This window comes from Penicillium taxi (assembly GCF_028828555.1).
Source record: "Penicillium taxi strain IBT 34144 chromosome Unknown utg000006l_segment0_segment0, whole genome shotgun sequence".
Classification (NCBI taxonomy): Eukaryota; Fungi; Ascomycota; class Eurotiomycetes; order Eurotiales; family Aspergillaceae; genus Penicillium; species Penicillium taxi.
In genome coordinates, this window is record NW_026643208.1 from 2,474,155 (window position 1) to 2,494,116 (window position 19,962).

At 43.6% G+C, this 19,962-nt stretch overlaps 10 protein-coding genes across 10 annotated transcripts; 4 read left to right on the forward strand and 6 right to left on the reverse strand.

Moving 5' to 3' along the window:
- Window positions 1–476: 476 nt before the first annotated feature.
- N7495_010015 (glycoside hydrolase family 16 protein) lies at window positions 477–1,779 on the reverse strand (the record flags this gene model as incomplete). Its single annotated transcript, XM_057212666.1, has 3 exons — window positions 477–818; window positions 903–1,392; window positions 1,577–1,779. 3 exons carry the CDS (start codon window positions 1,777–1,779, stop codon window positions 477–479), a joined length of 1,035 nt encoding a protein of 344 aa, XP_057059529.1.
- Window positions 1,780–2,256: 477 nt separating this feature from the next.
- N7495_010016 (alpha-ketoacid dehydrogenase kinase family protein) lies at window positions 2,257–3,405 on the reverse strand (the record flags this gene model as incomplete). Its single annotated transcript, XM_057212667.1, has 1 exon — window positions 2,257–3,405. One exon carries the CDS (start codon window positions 3,403–3,405, stop codon window positions 2,257–2,259), a length of 1,149 nt encoding a protein of 382 aa, XP_057059530.1.
- A 1,088-nt stretch (window positions 3,406–4,493) lies between these two features.
- Window positions 4,494–5,536, forward strand: N7495_010017 (uncharacterized protein; the record flags this gene model as incomplete). The annotated part of the gene is made up of 2 exons (XM_057212668.1): window positions 4,494–4,540; window positions 4,591–5,536. The coding sequence occupies 2 exons, from the start codon at window positions 4,494–4,496 to the stop codon at window positions 5,534–5,536; spliced, it is 993 nt and encodes a 330-aa protein (XP_057059531.1).
- Window positions 5,537–5,934: 398 nt separating this feature from the next.
- Window positions 5,935–6,916, reverse strand: N7495_010018 (dienelactone hydrolase family protein; the record flags this gene model as incomplete). The annotated part of the gene is made up of 5 exons (XM_057212669.1): window positions 5,935–5,977; window positions 6,035–6,102; window positions 6,173–6,379; window positions 6,434–6,765; window positions 6,823–6,916. 5 exons carry the CDS (start codon window positions 6,914–6,916, stop codon window positions 5,935–5,937), a joined length of 744 nt encoding a protein of 247 aa, XP_057059532.1.
- A 449-nt stretch (window positions 6,917–7,365) lies between these two features.
- On the reverse strand, window positions 7,366–9,073 carry N7495_010019 (putative MFS transporter; the record flags this gene model as incomplete). The annotated part of the gene is made up of 4 exons (XM_057212670.1): window positions 7,366–8,349; window positions 8,405–8,599; window positions 8,661–8,773; window positions 8,824–9,073. The coding sequence occupies 4 exons, from the start codon at window positions 9,071–9,073 to the stop codon at window positions 7,366–7,368; spliced, it is 1,542 nt and encodes a 513-aa protein (XP_057059533.1).
- Window positions 9,074–10,177: 1,104 nt separating this feature from the next.
- Window positions 10,178–10,475, forward strand: N7495_010020 (Zn(II)2Cys6 transcription factor domain-containing protein; the record flags this gene model as incomplete). Its single annotated transcript, XM_057212671.1, has 2 exons — window positions 10,178–10,293; window positions 10,322–10,475. 2 exons carry the CDS (start codon window positions 10,178–10,180, stop codon window positions 10,473–10,475), a joined length of 270 nt encoding a protein of 89 aa, XP_057059534.1.
- Window positions 10,476–10,516: 41 nt separating this feature from the next.
- N7495_010021 (fungal specific transcription factor domain-containing protein) lies at window positions 10,517–12,522 on the forward strand (the record flags this gene model as incomplete). Its single annotated transcript, XM_057212672.1, has 4 exons — window positions 10,517–11,315; window positions 11,386–11,664; window positions 11,713–11,936; window positions 11,995–12,522. The coding sequence occupies 4 exons, from the start codon at window positions 10,517–10,519 to the stop codon at window positions 12,520–12,522; spliced, it is 1,830 nt and encodes a 609-aa protein (XP_057059535.1).
- Window positions 12,523–12,789: 267 nt separating this feature from the next.
- On the reverse strand, window positions 12,790–14,769 carry N7495_010022 (putative MFS quinate transporter; the record flags this gene model as incomplete). The annotated part of the gene is made up of 6 exons (XM_057212673.1): window positions 12,790–13,195; window positions 13,254–13,909; window positions 13,967–14,037; window positions 14,126–14,183; window positions 14,244–14,433; window positions 14,492–14,769. 6 exons carry the CDS (start codon window positions 14,767–14,769, stop codon window positions 12,790–12,792), a joined length of 1,659 nt encoding a protein of 552 aa, XP_057059536.1.
- A 2,112-nt stretch (window positions 14,770–16,881) lies between these two features.
- N7495_010023 (SRR1 family protein) lies at window positions 16,882–17,965 on the reverse strand (the record flags this gene model as incomplete). The annotated part of the gene is made up of 3 exons (XM_057212674.1): window positions 16,882–17,240; window positions 17,297–17,646; window positions 17,721–17,965. 3 exons carry the CDS (start codon window positions 17,963–17,965, stop codon window positions 16,882–16,884), a joined length of 954 nt encoding a protein of 317 aa, XP_057059537.1.
- A 576-nt stretch (window positions 17,966–18,541) lies between these two features.
- Window positions 18,542–19,162, forward strand: N7495_010024 (ankyrin repeat domain-containing protein; the record flags this gene model as incomplete). The annotated part of the gene is made up of 2 exons (XM_057212675.1): window positions 18,542–18,552; window positions 18,616–19,162. 2 exons carry the CDS (start codon window positions 18,542–18,544, stop codon window positions 19,160–19,162), a joined length of 558 nt encoding a protein of 185 aa, XP_057059538.1.
- Between the last annotated feature and the right edge of the window lie 800 nt (window positions 19,163–19,962).

Genomic DNA, 19,962 nt, shown 5'->3' on the forward strand with positions numbered 1-19,962 from the left:
AATTACATAAACTGTGAGTAGTGCATTCTTTACTAGGACTTTGAACAAAGTATGTAAAGAAGCCCTTGAGACCTTGGTGTTAATTTTTCCCTCTGGCTAGGCAAACGTTCTCGCATGAGATTCAGATGCTTCAGTGCACTTTTCAGGGCTTCCTTTTCCAAAAAGGTTCAATATGAAGAAGAATAGATAATCAATGAACGTTTACATTGAATCATACTCTATATTTCCCATTCCACTTTCTCTTGCTTGATATTAGATTCTTCAAAAATTTGAACTTTAATAAAGACTAAATTTGTAAAGTTATGGTTATATAGCATACCGTTATAATATTGAGTTATTGAATATCATTGTAAAGAGTAGGTACTCAAGCGATCAAAGCCATTTGATGTAACATGAAAATCAACTTCAGTAAGAATTCAACATGTAAATAATCTCGGAAACAGATAGTATAAACTCTCGAGGTCTCATAGATGGCCTTATGCAGCCTGATAGACCTTGAAAGACGCAAATTCCCAATATGCTTCCTCAAAGCTTGATGGGCTGTTGGCCACAAAAGATTCACATGTTGCCGGACAATGGTACATCTCATCATAGTATTGCGGCTGAGCGGCGAGTTCACCACAGAGGTCGATGTTGACAATAATAGTTTGATTGTGAAAATACGTTGGAATATCACATTTCGTATTGGGGAAGTCTGCAAATGGAATACCCCATGTATATGGATCTGGGGCTGTGCTATCGTTGATGTCGGCGGGGATGTAGTCTCGAGGGAAGAACCAGGTCCGAATTCCTGCGTCTCGAAGCTCAAGTGCATAAACCTGTGGTTGATAAGTTAGATAATCCAAAATTTCTCAATTTTTTTACGGAGAGATTGACGCTAGGTCTGTACAATTACTTGGTACAGACCCTGGATGCAGCTGAGGTAGGAACTTTTTGGAACTTACTCCACCCCTGTTCTCATTCATCTTCTGGCCATATGTACGTTCATCTCCTTGAACAGCACAGCCAGAATCGCTATCATTAGTCTGACAATTATCAGAGATAACGCCTCCAGTATGCCTTCGCTGAACATTCATGGTGCAGCCCTCTGTTGTGTGGAGGGTGACCATGTTACCGTCTAATGCTTCATTATGAGATTCCAGGATATCTATCTCTCCGTTATTCGGCCAGTTATCCGTATCTGTTAGCCAAAGTGCCGGCCATGTACCACAGCCATAAGGTGTGTGGATGATATCAAAGACGAAGAGTCCGGTGTCATAGGTGGATTTAGATTCAATTCGGACAGAATTACGGCCACCTACAACCACTGCAGTTGAATCCACACGAAGAATAGCGGAGGTATTGGTAGCGTGAGTGAGATTCAAGCCAAGTGCAGTCTCTTTGTTAACATATCTGCGAGCAGTCAGTATCCTGTTGGTTCTACATTATCATCATGATGTGGGCTTTGAGCTCGCCACAAAGATTAATCCTGCCAGTAATATTTGGCTGGGTAAATCGACATATCATACTTCGTGTGGGAAAACACTGGAGGTTTCATATCGAGTAAAAGTAGAGGAGAAGTAGTCGGGGAACTTACACGACAAATCCATAGGTGGGATCTTCGCCAGAAAAGTAGTTGAAACGATCAAAGAATGATGTTCCCTGGTATGTATCGACCAAGTGATAATTTAGCGGAGTATAGTCTGGGTATCGATTTCCTTTGACATCCTGAGCGCTAACCACTGCTGCGGTGATGATACCAGCCAAAGTGATCACTGATACGAAAGTAACTATAATCATTTTGCGAACTGACCAACCCCGATACCACGGAACCTTGATAATGTTTTCAGATGACTTTGCAGGAGATCCTGGGACTTTTGGATTGTCTAATTCGTTCAACTCGTGTGAAATGGAACTTTTATTGGTAAGTGAATTCATATTGTCGATGGCGGAAAATGTAGTTTGTTGAGTGGAACCTTGTAATGGAGTGAAAATATCCTTGTCATTCGACATTTCATTCAATCGAAGCATCTATAAAGCGTCATAATCTGCCCTGCTCAGAATGGATTAGTGTCGTTCATTAGCGGCATACATGCTTCGGCGCGTGAACCTTAAAACTTGCATTGGTTATCAGTCCAATTCATATTAGCTTGTTTGCCTCGTTTCAATTTCTCAAGGTGAAAGATGATAGTATCGTCTGCATTCATTATTGTAAAGTAGTAATTTATTCAGTTGCTCGGTCTAGTGGTATGAGAGGAGCAGCTCTATAAACTTGCTTTAGTCAATCTTTCCAACTCCACGTAGGGTCAGGTAAACGTCTGTTCCCCAGCCCACCATATTCTGTATAGCGATACCACCTCCGAAAAATTCAGCATAGGCTCTGCTCAAAGGCAGTCCATATCCCAAACCAGCGATGCTGCTCAGATTACCACCACTATTTGAGAACGTATTCAGAGCATCCAGATTGTTATTCTCGGAGCTCTGAACGTCCATATCTGAAAATGTGGTGAAGGCATAAGACCAAATGTTTGGGAAAACTTCTGGAGGAATGCCACCTCCCCGATCACGGATGCGAATAGTGATACTCTGAGAGGATGGGTTGAAAATATCATCATTAGTCAAAGATGGATCAACCTTTGGCTTCAAATGCGACTCGAGGTAATCAACGTCTTGGACATGACGCTTGTGCATGTCAGGAGCCGCAGCGATAGTAACCTGGATAGGCTCTTGCTCGTTCCCAGATTCGATCGTCGCACGGAATGCGTTTTTCAACAGCTCGGTAATTATATATTCCAAATGGACCGGGATGTGGGCAAACGAGGCCTCCGTCTCTCCGGAAATCTCTAGCCGGGGACGGACCCCATACTTTAATTCGCAGATCTCTCCAACAAAGTCCTCGCACAAGCGCACGATTTGTGCTGGCTTGAGAGTTGTGTCGATAACTCCGATGTAATTTGAAGGAGTTGTGCTGTTCGATGGTTGCTCCGAATCGAGCTGTGATGTAAACCGCAGAGCGAGGTGTTGCTCAGCCATCAGTCGCGTGCCGATTCTTGCCCTCAGATGTGTATCCAAGAAGCGGGTCACATAGTCAGGACTGACATATTTGCGAGACTCAAGAAAACCTTGCGCGAGAACTGGAATGGTATTGGTATGTGTCTGTACCAGGTCGGCCAGCACATCGCCAAATTGATTCTCTTCCTCCAAGGTCGTGATCTTACGTTGATGGTATGGGAGAAGAGTGGAAAGAGAGTGGAGGTAGTTGCGGTAAATTTTCGATACGCTCGGATTTGAGACAACAATGAAGGGGAGATTTTGTAGGGCTTGGATCCGAGAGGCTAAGCGTGCGGGGAGGAGAGATAGGGTGAAATTGGCTGACGCCAAGAGCGCATCCTCAGATAGTGGAGGGCGACCGTACCTAAACAACATTGATATAAGTTTCGGTACAACTGTAAAGTCGGGGTACACTCACTGTATGAGATCTGTTAAAGTTAAATGTCGACGAGGGGTGGCAGCTAGACGCGCGACCTCATCTTTGGTCACAGCGGGCTCAGGATTGGTCCAAATATGGCGGACTCTTGGTATTGGTAAATTGCGCAGCAATTGGGCCCTCTGCATGGGTTTCAATGTCCGATAGATAGACGCAGCCATTGCTCCATGTTTGTAAAACTGAGAAACTGCGACCATCATAAGGTGCCACATCCAGGTGATGTCCTAATTAGGAACAGATCTACGGCATTCATGCACTAGGCTATATCCAGCTAGCTTAATCACGAGGCTATGGCAAAACCATCAAGAGATTCGCTAATTCTCAAATGTCACATCATTTTTACCACAGAAGTACTCCGTATATTAGATGTACTCAGTTGAATATTCAATGGTTAGATACCAATTATTGTGCTCCCAAAGTTTAAGAAGCTCTCGAATAACAGTACTACTAAATATACAGGCTGCAAATACAGACAATGATCGGTATGTTATCGTAAGAAGTGTGAGCTTTTCATGCGAAACCAGGAGAAATCAAGAACCCCTGTAGGAGGCATAGAGACTGAGACTGAGCCATACATATGCTTAGTTGTTATCTTATCTCGAGAACGTCCGTCTCCAATCTAGAAATTACTCAAAATAAACGTCCATATCCAAGTAAAGGAGATAAATGTTTAGAACGTTGTAATAATTGATTAATCTTATGAAAAAAAAAGGGTTGAGAAAGCTTGGAAACATTCATCGGTTGATCATCGGGGAAACTCCGAGTTCCCCTCATGGTACAACGGAAGATCTATGTGTAGTCAATACTTGGTTCTGAAACCCCGTTATACGTGATTTGCCCATTTCTACTGCCATTAAATATTGACCAATTAAATTGATTGAATTGAGCGGCAAGAAGGCCCGCATATCCGCGTTCACGGCTGCTTATCGAAGTGGGGGCTCTCGGGTATAACTTATAAATTCAAGTCCTAAGTCCAGTCCACCGCATAACTGTCTCAACTCTCCAGTTTCCTTCTAAAAATCTCGATATGACGACCTCAACTACCACAGTGACCCTGAATCAAAGCCCATTTGAGTAAGTATCATCCCTCTAATCTTCATTCATTCCCACTAATCCTCGCTTAGGCTCGCGGGCCCATATGGAGACTTCCGAGATGATCTTAAATCTCAAGGATATGCCGTGGTAAAGGGTGCAATCTCTCTCGAAAAGGCTCGCCACTATCAGCAAAAAGCTTTAGACTGGGTTACATCTTTCGGCAGTCCATTAGACCTGAACGACCCATCTACATGGACCGTGGCAAACCTTCCGGTACAGGGCAAAGCAAACCAATATAGCAATTACTCAGTTGTCCACGAGAAATTCATGTGGGATGCCCGCATGGAACCTAAAATCTTGGAAGCATTCAGCAAAGTCTGGGGAACGGATGAGCTACTTGTCTCCTTCGATGCCGTCAACATCACCTTACCGAAAATGCAAGACAAGGCAAAACGCCAACCTTGGCCTCATGTTGACCAAGCACCAATGCGTCGTGGTCTCCACTGTATCCAGGGTGTTATCAACCTTAGCCAAGCTGGCCCCGAAGATGGGTCGCTCATCGTCCTACCAAAGTCGAACCAGGTGACCGAGGAATTCTTCGATACTCAAGTTGACCCTTCAACATGGGAAACGAGAGACTTCCGCCACATTAGCACCGAGGAATTGAAATGGTTTGAAGCTCGCGGTATCAAACCTTTGAGGGTGCAGGCCGAGCCTGGAGATTTGCTTCTTTGGGACTCGCGCACTGTTCATTGGGGCGGTGAGCCGACAGATAAAAGTGACATTATCCGAACGGTCATCTATGCATCCTACTCTCCTGCCAGTCTAGCTACACCGGGAACCTTTGAGCGGAAGAAGGAAGCCTTTGAATCGTTCCGAGCAACTACCCATTGGGCTCATGATAACGTTATTCTTCGTGACAGCGTTGTTCTTCTTCCTGATGGGACTGTCGATCCTCGCAATCGATCCAAACCCCTTGAGGAGCCAGAACATACCGACAAGCTTCTCAAACTAGCTGGTGTTAGGGCCTACTGAGCAAATTTTTACATTCCATGACAATTATCATTAGAGTCTTTAGAGATCATCAAGATTCTCCCATTCGCACATAGTTACCTAGACCTGAGAAATGAATGAACGGATTTCCTCGTCAATCTTTCATTTCTTGTTTATTGTAGTGGCTGTAGCAGTTCTCCATTGTAATTAGCAATGGCATATCCGGGAAATCTCGTATCTACCTACCTATCCACTCATACTGCACAAAAGTCAGACCTTGCTTCAGAAAGCAACCTTTGAATTATCAGTTCCATATTTTCATCCTGCGAAGCATCTTAATTATGTTAATTAATTCATGACTGAGTTTTTATCTTTTATTCTAATGTAAGAAACTTTTATTTTTTTTTATTTTTTTATTTTTATTTTTTGATTTTCCACAATTAGCTAAGGTACTTTTCGAAAAAGTTACCCAGCTGCTCGTATCTAAACCGCATGTTAGTCTCATGAAAGAAAACCACCTTGAGATACAGATCTACTTACCCACGAGTGTACTCAACACGGCTGCTCTCTTGCTCCAGATTAGATCGGGCGCCCATCCATCCGTGCCACTATGTTTGATCCGTCAGCAAGTTTATTTCAAGAATTTTATTCAAAATTATGGTCAGGGTTGAGCCATACCATGTCAGGATAAGTCTCGACGATGCCTCCCTTTCCCTTGGCGATGATATCTGCATATGCGGCAACTGCATCAGCCGGCTCATCTTTAGATGCCAACACGATATGAGGCACAGCCAACTTCTCAGCGTCGGTAGCATCCATAGCACCAGGATGAACCTGACCTGTAGCAACAAAAGGGGTGTTGGCACCAGACGCCAGAATGAGGACCTACAAAAACATCAATTTCTATAGTCGTTTAAACCAACGCAGGACTTTTCTCACCTTTCCACCCCAACACAGACCAACGCCGCCCCACTTAGCAACGGACGGGAATCGAGTCTTCAAGTGCTGAACAGTCTCAAGCAAAACACCGATATTGCGCGGGACATTCGCTTGATTGGCAAAAAAGTCACTCATGCTCTTTTTCTTCTCTTCAGTGTCGGGAGGAATGACCTCAGGGGCCAAAGTATCTCCTTTGAAAAAGTCGGGCACAACCACCACAGCGTTCAATCGAGCAGCGAGGAGGTCGGCACCTTGAAGAGTCTGATTTGACCAGCCGAAGATATCATAAATATCAACGACACCGGCCTTAGCATGTTCACTTCCAGTGATGTCTAAGTCGATTCAAGTTAGAAATGAAATTCAAAGTGATAAGCAAAGTGTAAGTTTACATGAGTTCAACCCCCCGATTATCTCGTATTTTCCCTTGGGAATGTATCCCTCGGAGATGACGGGAGGAATGGTGCGACAGGCTTCACAAGTCATGGTTCAAAATTGACTGGATATAATGTGTTTGGAAGATTGAAGACTTCTCTCAGCTGGGACTAGGTGGTAATTATACTATTGATTCTTTTCCCGTGACCGGCATTCAGAAGCTAGTTTCATCCATCTAAAACTTGAGGTCAATGTACTCATTACATCTATTTTCCAGGGTTATTCAGCGTACTACGCTGTTCCGAGTACAATTGTTCCTACTCTAGACGGTTGCGGGCCGTAAACGGCATTATCCCTCATTCCTAATTGGTGGGTCAAGTACTCGACATTAAATCTTTAAATCCGAAATTTCCCGTATTATGAATTATCGACGTTCTTAGTGTCCAAAGCTCAGAAGGCTGAAAGAATTCCAAGGTTTCCTCTTGAAAAACACGAGTATATCAGGCATCGGAAGAATCCTTGAAAATAGTTCAGTAAATCTGCCTGGACAAGATGATGAGTCAGACTACCCAGCGAAAGGCTGGATTCTTCCAATCCAAGTCTTGGATTTGTTGCTGTGAGAGCCCTGCCAAGTCAACTGCAGAATCGCCAAGACTGCGTTTCTGGTTATCGCGGATCATATAGATCCTCAAGACAACCGCTAAAATCAGAATCGTGGCAGCGGTCGCCAGATTCAGGCCATTGCCAATAAAGTAATTTGGCGCATCAGTTGGCAAAAAGGTCCAGGTGGAGATCAGACCTCCAATATTGGCAAACATGACAACTGTCCCGATGGCAGATGATCTAGCCGTATCTGAAATGACATTCGCAGAGACATTCGCTGGACAGAGAGCGCCAAAGGAGAACACACCGCTGGCAATGAGGAAAGTAGCCACATATCGTAACACGCTGTTTTCACTTGCTAGAAACATGATATACCCGGCAACCGTCACCGGTGGGCTCACCATGAAAAATACTAACCTCTGATCAAACTTCCAGCTGAGGTATGGAATAAGAATTGTGAAAAATGCGCCAATGATATATGGTGGTACGGTGTGGAGCTGCTGCGACACAACACTGGTATCTGGATAAATCGTCTGTACAATAGTAGGCGCAAAGAATGCCAGACCTGAAACTGTGATGCTGTTGAGCAGGAAAATAACAGAAGTCATCAAGGTGACTGGACTGAATATTCCGTGCAGGATCTTGGGAAGATCTGCTTTATCGAGAACTTCGGTGGTATTGATTCGCTCCGATTTGATCCGGTGAATAGCAAGTTCCTTTTCCTGAGGAGTTAGCCAGCGGGCCATTTCCGGTCGATCAGTCAATGTTGCAAATGAAATGAGACCGATTGTAATAGTGATAATGCCCTCGATCGCAAAAATCATTCGCCAACCATGAAGACTTCCAAAATGGTCCAGGTTCAGGATGCCTGAAGCTAAAAGACCGCCAAAAGCCCCGGCAAGCGGCGCCGTGACAATGTACAGTGATAAACGAAAAGTGAGCTATTTACCGTGTCAGGTATAGACAGACCTAATAAGGGGTTAATGTATAGCTTACTTCACTTCGGCGGTACCAACGACTGAGGTAGTAGGCGATTCCAGGGAGCATACCAGCCTCAAATAACCCCAGCAAAAATCTTACGCCTGAGATGCTATGTATGTTATCGACAAAAGCTGTCGCTAAACAACAAACACCAAATCCAACGGTGCTTGCTGGAAGAAACCAGCCCGGACCAATCCATTTGCATGCAAGCTATCTCCAGGGCTTGAGTCAGATGTTGTTGTTTTCACGATTTAATGGAATGAGTACTTACGCTGCAAGGTATCTCAAACACGGTATATGAAATGAAGTATACCGATAGTACCAAGTTATAATCATAACCCACCAAGCCAAGATCTCGGTCAAATCCAGCTAGCTTAGCATTTCCTACATTATTGAGTCAAAATCCAGGACTGGAACGATATTGCATCACTCACCAATATTTGATCGATCGATAAAACAGAAGAGATATATGAGGGCCACTGTTGGCACTACGTAAAGGTCGATTTTGAGGCGCAAACGTGATTCAGCTTCTTGGTCGCATTCGATCAGCGCCTGGCCCGCCTCGTCAGTAGCCAGATGACCGCCTGCACCTTTACCATCGGGATTTTTCTTCTCATTATATTGAGAAACCTCTTTTTCATCAGCTGAATCGAATGCAGTGGGATGAACCGAATGAGTGTGCATTACAAGTATCGCAAATGAATATTGGGCAAGATCAAAGGGAGGGCTTCAAAGGTTAAAAACGAACCAGAGAAGAGTGTGATTGTGATATCAGGAATGCACCGAGAATTATCGAAGCTATGCTCCCTTCCTGCATTAATCGATAGCGCGTAACCCCTATGACTGGTGACCGGAATGCCGGAACCCACCTGCAGGTAACTCTGATCGTCTTATTGAGCGAGATTGGCGCCAAGATAGATCGACGAGATTCTTAGAAAGAATGGGGCAGATATGGAGTAGATTAGTCAAATTACCCCTGCCTCTGACTACCTGGGAAGTTGTATGTTTACCTCACTCATATGTAGATGCTAGACTGCAGAACCAAGGCTTCCCGATGTCGCCTCCCGGCCTGATTTCCCAACTTCCTTCCATTATCATCGTTCTTGTGTAATATCACAATAGGACTATTGGAATCAATTGAGATAATTGGTTTTTCTTGGAATACCAGGACAGACAAATATCCGGGACTTCCTGGTTCAATTCATGGATCGGGATCGTCGACAGTTTACAGTTTTCAGTTCAGCCCAGTCGATATATGACAATAATCGATAGTTATTCTATTCACTTTCACTGTTAGTTTACTGGCATTTTGCTCGAGATTCTCCCACTGCGAGTAAGCCAGGAGGGATTGTCAAAGGCCCGATTCCATTTACAGTTAGTCTATTTTAGTCAGCATTGGAATCCCACAATGGGATTCCTCCATTCTACAATAGATACACATACACACTTTGGTACGCATACTGCGTTCTCATTTGCCCACTAGAATCCACTATTCCTTGGTAGTCGACCTCCATTTGACAGGGATATTCAGTCACGTGACCATATTCCTTTGTCAAATGGCCAGTCCTATTTTAGTCTAGTGTTCTTTATTAGTCAGCTTCCGTACGCTCTTTACTGTAGTAAGATTTACTACTGCGAATACACACACACATATTTGAGATTGTGAAGTCTTCTGATTGGTTCCTATAATCCCACTTCCTCGCCCAAGTTGACATCCTTTACCCGAAAAATAAATCCGAGATCCCGAGATCCTTTCTTTCGCGTTGGAAGTACACCTGGGATACGGATATGAGTGAGACTTCAAATACACCACTGCCAACCGATCGCTCGAATAGCTCTTGGCGTATACCAAAGGCTTGCCAGGAATGTCGAAAACGTAAAATCCGCTGCAGCGGACTGAATCCGTGAGAATTAGCTTCCGACCGCCGCTAGAATGGTTTTAACCGTATTTCCCCAAGTTGCAAAACATGCAAACAGCGTGATACGCCCTGTATCTATAGGGATTTTATACGACATCGGCGCAAGAAACATGAATATCAAGAGGCTCGACAGCATGATCAATCCCGTCAAGCTTCTCCAATTTTGACTCAGCCGGGCCAGTCAACTCGCCAACGCCGTTCATCGTTCATGCATCACTTTCCTGCCAGTGTCTCAGCAACCCATATGGCGTCGCCTTCATGTCCGATGCAACTCTACTACGGACCAACTTCTCATTTTGCTCTTATGCAGTATATATATCGAGACCTTGTCTCCCATCCGAGCACTCATCCAGAACTTCCGGGTGGTGTCCAAGAAGCAGGAGCTGTTCTGGACCTGTTCAGCTTTCGTCGCATCTTTTTTGGAACCCCGGATACTAATGAAAAGGGGAAGACGTCCGGATCTGGCGATATACAGATGATGTTCTTACCATACGAGTTGGCAAAGCTACTGATGTCACGATACCTCTCATCTCTTTATCACATGATGCCAACTCGTCCCAAGGCCTACTTTGAGAATTGCCTAGAGCAGCTTTATCACCAAATCCATAATGATCAGCCTGATTCACTTACTCAAGCTATAATCTTACTTAACTTGGCTACTGCATCTCTTCACACTGAATATTTTGCGTGGGGTGACGTGCTATATGACCGAGTCAAGGCCTCTCTCACACCGTACGACGATGTAGTGAACATACAGACCATTCAGATCTCATTACTTATGATAAGTACCTCCTCCCCGGTGACTGTTCATTACGCTGACCTCAAAGACACGCCAACTTCCAGACTGAACAGGGCCGTCCAAACTCAGCCTTCTTACATCTGGGATCGGCATGTCGCAAGGCTCTTTCTGCTGGGCTTCATAAAGAAGTCCCCAATGATAACGTTCAAACAAATGAAACCATTGAAGAACGACGAGTCACATTCTGGTCTATCTATATCTATGAGACGTACGTCAGCATGTTCCAATGCCAGATTCCAATTACTCATTTCAATATAGGTGGTTTTGCTTTCATACAGGTCGCCCGAGCTCATTATCCATCAAGGATGTTGCGATTGAATACGCAGAAAACCCTTTCATTCGATTGCTCGTCACTCTTTGCAAAACCATCTCCCGTTCGACGGATGAGATATATGGTCAACGACATGAGTCCTTGCTACACATGTGGCGAGCTGCGCGTTCGATTGTCGAGGATCTCCGCGGTCACGAAGCTCACTTGCAAGAGACGCTGGGTTTTGGGTTAGATGCTAATACTCAGCCAGGATCTCTCGGTGTCAAACAGACAATATTCATGACCCGTACGAATACCCCATCACTTTCTTGGCTTCAGAACTAAATATCAACAGTCTATTATCAGACTCGCCTTCTCACATTTCGGCCTTTTGTGATATTTCGCGGTCACTGGCAACGAAGTATGAGATTATCTCAGCCTCATGCAGGCATAAGTCCTTCCAATCGCCCGGCGGGGATTCCGTCTTGGCTGAATGAAGCCTGTAATCATTCTCTCACTGCCGCTCAGAAAAGCATCCATCACCTATCTGAGGCCTCACGCTCAAATGATCTTGTTCGGGTAATGCGGGACTTCAATCTTCAAAACCAAGATCTTGTTCACTAAATTCTGCCTACAGGAATTGCGATACCACGGCTATTTTTTGGCCAGTTCCAGCTTTACACTAATATACGACATGCTCCATGACACCACTTCAGCACCAACTCATTTGCCGTGGGTGTACGCTTCAATACAATGTATGTCTACGATGCGTGTTGGAGACCCAATCGCCAGTACAGTCTCCGCGATTCAGACAACACTGCGCAGCATCAATCCCTCGTTTGAATGGATTGCGGGACCTAAACCCACAAGCAAGTATCTCGAAGGGCCAGTGGAAATGACTCAACATTTAGAAGGTGAAATGGATGTTGCAAATGGCTTCGATTTGTCTGAACATGCCTTGGTTGGTCAACAGCCCGATTTACCAACGTCGCAATGGAACTTCTCGCAACCAGAGGCACCAGAGACTGGCCGATCTGTGGGCTCAAGTGATGACCTCCTTGACTTCACTCAATCCGACTTGGGATGGAACTTTGACTTTTCAACTATGGATCTGGAGGCATTCTTCTCTGCATACCAGCCTGATACCGCACCTGCATTTCCTTGAAGCCATACATTGTTTATACAATTTCTAATTACCGTAGATAAGAAACAATATACATTTCGGGCTAGATTCGGCGTTGGTGGATGTCACCTTGTAATCATGGCTTCCAAAGCGGAGACACGAGCTACTAGCATCATCATTAAGACAGACCTCCGTGAATGAATTTATATCAAATTGGCTTAAAATTCAAGAAATATAAAGCAAAAATTTCATAGTCGACACCGATTGAAATTCATAATAAGAAACGATCTCAATAGACAAAAACTCCTTTCAAACACGTGCATCCTGTCGCTCAACGTGCTCAGAAGTCCCAAAGGCAATTTCCTTCTCCTCAAGGACTCGATCTTGTGCATCGGCGTGCTCATTACCCCGTCGGCCAATCTGATACCAGCGCAGTTGGAATAGTCTGTCCATTTCTTCGAGAGAGCGACCTGCTGTCTCTGGGACGAAGAACCAGACCCATATACCACCAATGATGGTGACTGCGGCAAAGAGCCAGAATGTGCCCATTGGACTTATACCGCCCTCTGACGTGGCGAGCAACATATTCGGAACGGCACGCGAATTACCGTATTGGTTCACAAAGTGCAGAGTCATGGATAGTGAGGTTGCCAGAGCCCGGATTCGTAAAGGAAACAGTTCGGCTGTTAGAACATACTGCATGCTGTTCCAACCTCTATAATCCATATTAGTACACTGAAAATGCGAAATCAGATGTAAAGTTTCAGACTTACAGTGCCCATCCAACACCAGAGATGTATATCATTGCAATCGCACCACGACTTGCAGATACTTGGTGAACTGGCAGCGTAAAGTCCGAATCCACACCTAGTTGGGGGATTGCGGTAAGGAAACCGGCCACATAGATCATTGAAATAGCTTGCAGGGTGATTCCGAGAAGTAGTGCCCTCTTGCGTCCGATAACATCAACCAGGAAGAGAGCACAAGCGACTGCGGCAACAAGCTTGATTATTCCAAAGACTGCAGTCACGAGAAGGCTCTCATTGTTGCCTGAGATACCAAGGATCTTGAACAGATCTGTAGCATAGACAGTAATAGATCCTGCTCCGGACCACTGTGACAAGATCTGCGCCATCATGGTCAGGAACATACGGTACAAGTTTGTTGGAACCAGGAACATTTCCTTTATTATCCCTATAGGCCCGCTTCCTCGAGTTGCCTCCAACTCTATTTCGAGCCCATTCTGAATCGCGCTGAATTCACGAACTACATAGTCGTGGTCTTCCGGCAGGTGTCGAATACGCGCCAACGTTGTAAGGGCTTTTTCCGGCTGGGAACTCTTGACGAGAAATCTTGGCGACTCATCTTGTAGGAAAGAGAGAAGAAATATCAAACCGGCGAACATGACATGTAAACTGGTGGGGATCAACTAAAATTTTGGTTTTATCAGTATTGTTTTAAATTTGATAGCAAGTTTCCGTCATACCCATCGCTCGTGAGTGACATCTCCAAGATTAATTTCCACGCCGTAATTTGTAAAGTAGGCGAGGACAATGCCTGTATCAATATTAGTAATAAAACATGATAGAAATGGGTACTGATAAAATTCAGTCCAGAGATATGAAACTAGAGGTATAAAACTTACCAAGATAAACAAATCCAGTGAATACACAGGTGCAAAGACCACGGATAGCAGCTGGGGACTGGCAGTGATAGAATGGTCAACTTTGAAAGAAAAAGAAAGAAAATATTGCATAACTTACGATTTCAGCAAGATATACAGGGCCGACAACTACGGTCTGTCCAACTCCGACACCTGCAATGAACCGGCCAGCATAAATAGCACCCAGACTTCCTCTATTGCCCATGAAGATGGCAATACCAGCAATCCATACAAGGCATAGTTCACGAGTAGCCCAGATACGACCAATACGATCGCAGATGAGGAAAGCACTAGAAGGAAAATATAGGTATTAGCATCTAATCCCGCAAGTTTTCATAGTGAACTTACATCAGAGCACCACCGACAGACCCAATTTGTACCATGGATGTCACATTGGCTTTGATGTTAGTCTGTTCGACTGTACTATATGAGCTATAGTGGATATAATTTTGGAAATCTTTCGAATTGAATGAGCCAGTAATAAGGCCTTCATCGATTCCTCGGGCAGCACCCATTAAACCAAAAGAGATCACAGCAAACCAGAGTCTCCAGTTAAAGACCTCTTTGGGTTCACCAAGGTTCTTCAACCGGAAGATGTTGATTGGTTTCTTTGCTCCACCTGCCATTATGACTCAGGAGCGTTGAAAGAAAGGGAAATCGCACGGTTTAAGAGAGAAAAGAATATCCAGGTGAAAGCAAAACAAAGTAAAAAGTTCCTAATATATATTCTGGGGAAACGAATGCGGGGAATTAGACAACCAAGGATTTCGGATAAGTAATAGCTCAGACAGCAAATAATCCACATTTAAACAAAGAGATTACATCTAGTAATATTGATTAGTCTTGGCTATGGCCAGGGATTATCACCTATCATTGGTTATAAGCATAAAATGACGTTTCCCTCCACTTCTCCCCGGATAACGAACTACGAACCTATGATTAGTTTATAGTCTTAACCTTCTAGACTGATCTCCAATAAGTACGTATTTTACTTAAATCGAACACAATAGATTATTATGTTCTAAGCCCCTACACTTTATTCCATCTCTTTCAAGATAGACAATTTCACTAAAATGGCTACCATAGTAGAAACGTGGGGGTAAGAGTTAAGGAGATGTGATATGATCTCGGAAAGCGCGGGGTACCGGGGTATCAGACCCCAGGGAACGTGGTACTGGTACCCAATCAACTGCGCAGAAATGCATGTCATATAACAACATTTGAAAAGAAATAAAGCTTGGCAAGCAAAGCCAACTCAGCTCAGACTGGAGAAAAGTAGGAAAAGTGGAAAAAGGATTCCGTTTTTCTGTTGTTAACTTGTTGTATCTAGTTTGGCGAGATCAAGGGTCATGAACCCTGCTCTGCGACGGCGACTACTTCAACTTCACCTCTATAGCGGCAGCACTGAATCTTTGTCCAAGAAATTCACCCCAAAATTAAATTGAAGGCTTTCATTTTATTCCCTCTCAGACATTCATATGGTACGTTACTGCGCACTTCACGGACCGTAAGCGTCGGCGCTTTCACCCGAATGAAATATGTGCTGACCGTTTTCAACCCGTCTTTAGTGCGATATTCAAAACCTAAAACTAACTCAAATCTATGGGGGTGCCGGGATAGACTTCATCCTAATCAATTATCCAATAAAAAATGTCGAAAAAGTGGAGGACAAGAGTATATCCTAATTTATTCCATATTAAGTTTATCGGAGGCTAGGAAACGTTATGGTTGGTAATCTTAATTTCATAAGACGTTATAATAGAGTGTGGCTATAAAACAATAATATATGGACCTAATATTCTAAATGTTGAATTCCAGTGTACGTTATGAATCCATAAACCGAGAAAAAGAACTGCATAATAGGCCCTTAGGCAGAGACGATATGAGGGAGTAGAAGTGAAGATGGATCAATCGTATATTGGAGTCAATAAAACGATTAATTCTTGAAATAATTTCTCAAGACGCAGGAACTAGCATACATTTTATACCCACGAAGACCACCTAGTCTCATAAACGGGGGAATAGGGATAGAACTATCTCGATACGCCATGATCTATGAGGCAGGCCAATAGCTTACCAATATAGTAGGCTTCCTACTAGCTAGTAGCTTGAATACCTATTGGTCGGTTAATCGACACTTTATACCGCTGATCTCTATCAGTATCTAGAAACCTGAGATATTGTCTCCTAATAAAGGGAGTCTGTGACTCTGAGAGTACTTCTATAGGAGCTGGTCCTAGGTACCCTAAGGGTCCCCTAGGATTCCTCTGCAACTCATAGTAGATTCTCTAACCCAGGACTATCGATTCTTTTCCCATAGTCGTCGTTGAGGTCTTTCATCGTTCCAGAGGAAATCTCATTTTCCCACACCTGTTACTTTGTATGCCGTTATAGGGTGCGGTAATGATCTTATCCCTCCGATGTCTGCTTCCATTTAGGGAGCATCAGATTTGCAGACAGATATAATACGGCTTTCCCGTTCCTCGTTTCACTAGGCAGATTTCAAGTTCAAGCGTGAAGTATATGCAGTAACTCTCGAGGTCTTCATCGATATTTACTAGTGAATAGATTGTTTTATTGCTTTCAGGCTGTTTTTATCGTCTTCCCAGGAACGGTTAACCGTTTACACTAGCTAAATAGATTAAACAGATGGACCTAGCCCATATGACTTATAAAGTCTCCCCTAACATCATCCTTGACATACATCTGCGTATAGATGAAACCTGCAATCGATATTTCTATTTGGACGCCCTCGTCCAGAAAATAGTAGGTTCTTGAATGGATAGCCCCTCCGTACCCACAGGTGCAACTTGCTGAGGTTTGGTGTATTTTGCGATCAATTCAGCTTGTGGCTTCATCATGCACTCAACGGGGACATTAAGAGCACCAGAAATTATAGCGACCGGTGTTGGACCCTCATTGACGCGATACCAAAATCCGTCGTATCCTCCTATGTTAAAAAATATTGTCTTTCTGTCTATAGTGTCGAAAGCATCGGGGTCATTCAATACCTTAATGCCACCGTTAGAGCTATATTTGGTCATAAAATTGATTTCGTTTTCTCCATAAGTTGGGTCTTGTAAAATGACTTCAGGTCCTACTAAAATGTTAGCGTGCTTCCAATATTCTTTTCAAAAGAAAGAATTCTCGTACCACTATTGATTTCCTCCTGCATCGTGAGAAGGACTGCTAGTTGGATGTAAGATCGTGCATGGTGTTCTTCTTGAATCTTTTCAGAGAAAGGATTAAAGTCGTTCAAGGATCCACATCCTAGGCCGACAATCTTTGTGACTCCAGTAGTTTTCATCAGCTCCTCGATATATTTCTTCAAATTCTTGTATGCATCGGTCTTCTTAAACGCGACTTTCGCTGCGTCAAGCTTTTTTTTCATGATCTCTTGCTGCTTCTTATCATCAGCCTTAGGCGGCCAGAAATGAATTTCAGCAATTGTTTCAGGCTTGTTACCATCCCCTAAGGGCATATAGTCATAGTATGCAGTAACCCTTTGGGGACATATAAGGTTAGTTTTGAAAGAGAAATATTCAGGTATCTCAAGACCAGTGGAAAGTGAGCTTACGCGGAGATGAACGGTATGTTCCTTTTTTTCATCTTTTCTGTGTGTTTGGTGATCCATTTCTGATTATCTTCACTGACAGTGGCGATCTTCTTCGTGGCACCAGTATTTGTGTTGACCAAGATTATCTCATTTCCTTTAACCTCAAGCCCTCTTTTACCATTGATATGGTTGTTTATCGATACTGGGGACCCGATAGCGCCGAGTAAAATGCACCAGAGGATGACCAAAGATTGAAGGGACTTCATAATGATTCAGATTCAATTAGAAGAGCCAAAAGAAAACACAATAAAGATGAATTTGGCTTAAACTTTTCAAGATTCGAACCAATATCTAGCTATTAAGCAAACAGAAAAACAACTATAAGTCGCAACGAGTTTATAAAGCGGTAGTAATGGTGCTACAAGAAAATTCTGTTCTGAAGGAGTGCTCCGTAAGCAGATCTAAATATAAGTAAATTAATTTTCATTTCCATGAATCTTCTTTATATTATCAAAAATCTTTGCTTTTCACTCTGAGGGCACCTTTGCCATGATTTAGCCCCCGATTAAGTAAATTAAAAAGGATTGTTGATTATGTGATGTGAGCTGGCAGTTTTCAGGCTGAAATATGTGTGTAGAAAGTTATCTCGGCATATTTTCTAGAACTATAGATAAAATGGAAAAATTGGTCAAAACAATCGAACTAGTACAGGCTTTACATCTAAAGAACAAAGTGAATATGTACGTAGTACGTGTAGAGGATGAATCTTCATCTGTTTTAATGGAATATATTCTAAGGTTCTCACGCCCTGCATCTGATACGCCTGGTGAATCCTTCCATCTATGATGATCAGGTAGGACGAAATTCTAAATATAGAACGACACTGGAGATGTAACGGGCTGAAGGCCAGTGATAGATCATGGTGCCCATTATCCAAGTCTGAGGGTAATTACAGCAACGCTCTCCAGGCCGTGTCGTCCAAAGGCCATCAAGAGATTTTCAAGCTTTTCTTAGACAACGGAACGGAGGTGAATGCACAGGGCGGCCACTACGGCAACGCTCTCCAGGCTGCGTCGTTCAAAGGCCATCAAGAGATTTCCAAGCTTCTCTTAGACAATAAAGCGGACGTGAATGCACAGGGCGGCCACTACGGCAACGCTCTCCAGGCCGCCTCGTCGGAAGGTGATCTCGAGATTGTCAAGCTTCTCTTAGAGAGAGGAGCGGATGTGAATATGCAGTGCGGCCACTTCGGCACCGCTCTCCAGGCCGCCTTGTTACAAGGCCATCTCGAGATTGTCAAGCTTTTCTTAGACAACCGAGCGGACGTGAATGCACAGGGCGGCGAGTTCGGCAACGCTCTCCAGGCCGCGTCGTTCAAAGGCTACCAAGAGATTATTAGACTGTTCTTGGACCACGGAGCGGCTTTCAACCCGTATAGCGACAAATTTGTCAATGCCCTTTGAGTGCTGTATCCATCCCGGAGCGCTGACTTTTTCAAAAGTAGCATTCATTAATATTAATTTTCCCTGCTCGTTCTTTTTAGTCATTTTAACCCTTGTATATCTCAGTAAATTAAATCCTTTGTTTTTATTACTTAGACTAGCCATCGTTTCCCTACGTCGTGAACTCATACCATATTAAAGGTAGGGAATCACTAGACAAACCCCCTTAATAATAAGATATTAAGGCCATTTTTCTCACCGCAGTCTTTTAATTTATTTACCGCTTGACCACCTTGCTTCATAATATTTAAGTCCAACTATCAATGCTGCTCGAAATGCTGCTCGTCGCGCTGGCGTGGCCGAAAAATGGGGTAGTGAAAGCACCTTGGGTGCTGACGACACCCAAGATGCTTCAAGACCTGTTCGGAGTCGCCGGCGAGTTGAGGAGCCTGATATGGAGTATTATTAGTTCAAATTGAATGCTTTTCTGCGTTGAAATAAACACGTAATTATATACCATAAAATAGATTCTGAAGGATGCAAATCAGGATATAAAACAGACTGATTACGGGGATACCGTAACTAAAAAAGGCCTAGTTACTAGTTATTAAGATATTGAAAGATGAAAGAAAGTGGGATGCGACTGAAGCCAAATATCGTATTAATAGTTATTCCGGCCCGAATTGATAATTCAGGCAGAATATCTGGCAAAATAATTTATTGCTATAATGGTGCCTAATTACGCCGTAAAACCTGAGGAATCAGGCAGGAGGGGCTTTTCTGCCACGTAGTGATTCTTAAAGGTACCATAGGTTAGGGAC